The sequence below is a fragment of the Frankliniella occidentalis genome, unplaced genomic scaffold, assembly GCF_000697945.3.
Source record: "Frankliniella occidentalis isolate FOCC.00 unplaced genomic scaffold, Focc_3.1 Scaffold117, whole genome shotgun sequence".
In the NCBI taxonomy this organism is placed as follows: Eukaryota; Metazoa; Arthropoda; class Insecta; order Thysanoptera; family Thripidae; genus Frankliniella; species Frankliniella occidentalis.
This window is the reverse complement of record NW_026267245.1, coordinates 748,310-752,248: the sequence shown is the minus strand read 5'-3', so window position 1 is coordinate 752,248 and position 3,939 is coordinate 748,310. Positions and strand designations below refer to the sequence as shown.

Here is a 3,939-nt window from a genome sequence, read left to right as displayed (position 1 = left end):
CCACCCCCACCTCACCCCGTGTCTCGACTTCACCCTGTGACTTCTACCCGTGCAGGCTACTTCGGCAAGTACTTGAACAAGTACAACGGCTCGTACATCCCGCCCGGTTGGCGCGAATGGGGAGGGCTCATCATGAACTCGAGGTACTACAACTACTCCATCAACTTCAACGGCGAGCGGATAAAGCATGGTGACGACTACCACAAGGTGAGCAGGGGCGCTTCGCCACGCCGAGGATGCGACGCTAGCCAGGCGCGGAAACGTTCGGCACCCATCAGACCTGATCTGCCACATGCACGCGAGGTGCATGCGACAGAGGGACATTAGGCGACATATGGCGCAATGTTCCCTCACGTCAGCGTAGATGAACAAAGCCTCCGGGTGGAGTCATGGCCGATGGGTGGCGAACGTTTTCTCTCGCGTCGCCTTGCACGAGTATCGTGGCTGAGGGGACGTTCACTGGGGGGGACACCTTGACATATCGAACTTTAACTCCGGCAGGACTATTACCCCGATCTCATTGCCAACGACTCGGTCAACTTCCTGCGCGAGTCCCGCCAGTACTTCCCCCGCGAGCCATTTGGCCTCGTCCTCAGCTTCCCCGCGCCGCACGGCCCCGAGGACTCGGCCCCGCAGTACAAGGACATGTTCTTCAACGTCTCCACACACCAGTAAGTGTTGAGCTTTGAGGTTCCGAGAGCCCCTGTCATGCTTGGGGTAGGCAGCCCACCCGGCGCTGCAGCGGGCAAGGCGGCCTACCACGGCCTCCCCCTCCTGGCTCTGACTCCCCCGGCCCACTCTGTTGCAGCACGCCGACGTACGACTACGCGCCCAACCCGGACAAGCAGTGGATCCTGCAGGTGACGGGGAAGATGAAGCCGATCCACCGCGAGTTCACGGACCTACTGATGACCAAGAGGCTGCAGACCCTGCAGAGCGTGGACGTTGCGGTGGAGCGGGTCTACAACGAGCTGGAGGCCATGGGTGAGCTGGACAACACCTACATCGTGTACACGTCGGACCATGGCTACCACCTCGGCCAGTTCGGGCTCGTCAAGGGCAAGTCATTTCCCTTCGAGTTCGACGTCCGGGTGCCGTTTCTGGTCCGTGGGCCCGGTGTGGAGGCAGGCGCGGTCGTGGACGAGATCGTGCTGAACATCGACCTGGCGCCGACGTTCTTGGACATGGCGGGTGTTGTTGCACCGGCGCATATGGACGGCCGGTCGTTCCTTCGCTTGCTGCAGCTGCGCGGGAGCCGAAGGCGCAAACGCCTGCGCTGGCCGGACACCTTTCTCATCGAGAGGTAAAAGAACTTCCCTATTGGCCGGACCGGAGGCTGGCCCAGACTAACGCTAACGTCACCCGCGCTCCTTGTTGTTTCCTGTTTACAGCAGCGGGAGGCGTGAAACTCCGGAGTCCGTGACTGAGGCCAGGCACAGGTGGGAGAGTTTCCAACACAAGTCGATGGGAGGAAACACCAGTCTAAGTTCGCCTTCGTCAAGCACCACAGCAAGACCGACGACTGCTGCGGCTGATACTAGTCACGAAGAGGACGGATCCGAGGAGGCGGCCAACACCGACGAGGAGGAGAACGAGGAGGATCAAGAGGAGGAGGAGAATGATAATGACGATGACTCAGTGAATCACAAAACAAATAACTCATTAATGAGATCGCCTCAAGAGGAGTTTCTAAGCCGTTCCCGTAAGTCAATCCATCCAGATTAAATTTTTTTTGTAAGTCTATGTCTACTATCATAAATGCTACATTTGATTTTTTGCCAATTTCTTATTTATAGAGACTGATTTGCAGCTGGACAACCGAGTTGTACCTGTTCTTCACCCTGCAGAGCACACAACTCCATCAAAACATGAACGCTTGGCTTTGGAATGCAAGCGCCCTGAAATGCAAACTCCGTGTCGGTTTGGTCAAAAGTGGCAGTGCATTATGGAGGGAAACAGGTGGCGCAAGCACAAATGTAAATTTGAAGGATCTCTTCTATTCCGTTCCTCTCTCTCACGGGACACTAGTGGAGGCAAGAGATGTGCTTGCTTTACTCCAACAGGCATACTCTACACAAGATCTGAACCAGAAGATAGACACTCTCAGAAAGCTTCATCCAGGTAAATGTTGGGAAATACAAAATATTGTAAAAGACATTAGCTTTCATATGATCTAATTGAATTTAAACATTACATTTATGTTTCCTTGGTATTTAGGAAAGACAAAGACAGTAAGAATTTTAAAATAAGATTTGGACACCTTGCACAGTCAGAGGATGTTTTATCAACTCATCGCTGGAAACGCAACACAGCATCAGCCTACATCAACCCCACCCAAAGTCTTCATATCTCACAAGGGCTGGCTGAGCGATTTCAATCAAGTTTCACAAGAATTAATCGTTCAAAACGACAAACTCTAGAGCCCCTTGATCATGTTGTCACCATTATGGAGGACATCAAGAAAGAAATGCTTAGTTTGGAGGTATGTGGTTAAGTTGTGCAATCACATGTTCTATTAATGATTTTTTAACATCATTATTAAATATATTTTAACTCCACAGCAAGCTTCAGCTAAATCAAAAACAGATGATCTGCTAGTAGATGAAGACAGAAATAAGACTGCAGCAACACCAGATTGCACAGTACAATCAGCTGGTGGTGTAGATTGTAAATATGCAGAGTACACAGATCCAAAAGTATGGAGAGCTCACAGAGAAAAAATTGATGAACAGATACGTAATCTGCGTGCTCAATTAGAAGGTCTCAAGGTATGGTTTTACTCATTACCCAGTCCTTGCTCATATAGTACAATATAAGTTTATAGCTTGTATATGCAAAACACTGTGTGTTGTTATTATACAGGAAATTCGAAGGCATTTGAGAGAGAAAAGGCCACATCTATCCACTTCTCACATGGAGGCTAAAGATGATATTGGTAATGGAGAAAATTTCAATGGCAAATCACAAAGTTCATGGCATCTCAAGCATCACAATCATCGCCAGCACCATGGAGAGAGTCACAATCATCGAAGGGGTCGCCCTAGCCAAACTAACATAAGTACCCACATCTCCCAGGATTCAATTAATAGTTATGCTACTGGGAACAGGTCAACTACACTCAGTACATCAGATTCCTCTTTGACTCAAAATTTAAAGCAAAACCAGCCAATTGAAAGAAATTTAGAAAATAGAAATACTATGACTAATGGATGGGCAACAGATCCTAACTCTGGACAACCTTGGGCTGTCGGGATTACTCCAGGGCTATCCTCTACAAATCCGAAGAGTAAGGTAAGGACTATCGGCATGATGGAAGACTTTTCACTGAGAAAAGAAGAAACAAAACAGTGACGTGTATTCATTCTAACTTTATCTTGAGGTGACCTGTGACCTATTAATAACATTCAATTTTATTTCAGACCTTAAATAAAAGTGGAATGAATGCCTCTCCAGGAAGAATTGATGTTACAGTAATACGGCCAGCTGGTGGAAATAGAAAACCGCTAATTCCAGTATATGAATCACACGAGCAGCATACCTGCTATTGTGAACCTGATATGTATGGATAGCTTTACATATTATGTGTAGATTCAAAAATTTAAACAAAGTTTAATGTATTTTATATTTTTTAGGTCCCCAAAACAAAAAGAAAAGGAAGCAGCTCGTCGTGATCGATGGAGAGTCAAAGAGGAACGTTTGAGAAAAAAAGAGAGGAAGCTTAAAAGAAAGGCAAAGATGGAGAAAGAATGTTTATCAGAACGCATGAATTGCTTTAACCATGACAATGATCATTGGAGAACGCCACCTTTATGGACATCTGGTCCATTCTGCTTTTGCATGAATGCCAATAATAATACATACTCATGCATCAGAACAATAAATGTTACCCATAATTTCCTTTACTGTGAATTTGTCACAGGTCTCATCACTTATTATAAT

The 3,939-nt window shown here is 47.4% G+C and overlaps 1 protein-coding gene across 1 annotated transcript in view; it reads left to right on the top strand.

The window, feature by feature from the left end:
• Positions 1-53: 53 nt before the first annotated feature.
• LOC113209914 (extracellular sulfatase SULF-1 homolog) overlaps positions 54-3,939 on the top strand; it is a 10,872-nt gene continuing 6,986 nt past the window's right edge. The window contains exons 1-10 of the mRNA XM_052270324.1: positions 54-207; positions 502-671; positions 809-1,303; positions 1,392-1,702; positions 1,797-2,121; positions 2,218-2,482; positions 2,562-2,768; positions 2,863-3,291; positions 3,420-3,559; positions 3,633-3,937. Of these exons, the coding sequence (XP_052126284.1) occupies positions 133-207; positions 502-671; positions 809-1,303; positions 1,392-1,702; positions 1,797-2,121; positions 2,218-2,482; positions 2,562-2,768; positions 2,863-3,291; positions 3,420-3,559; positions 3,633-3,937 (2,722 nt within the window). The 5' untranslated portion in view covers positions 54-132. The remainder of the gene's footprint in view (positions 208-501; positions 672-808; positions 1,304-1,391; positions 1,703-1,796; positions 2,122-2,217; positions 2,483-2,561; positions 2,769-2,862; positions 3,292-3,419; positions 3,560-3,632; positions 3,938-3,939) is intronic.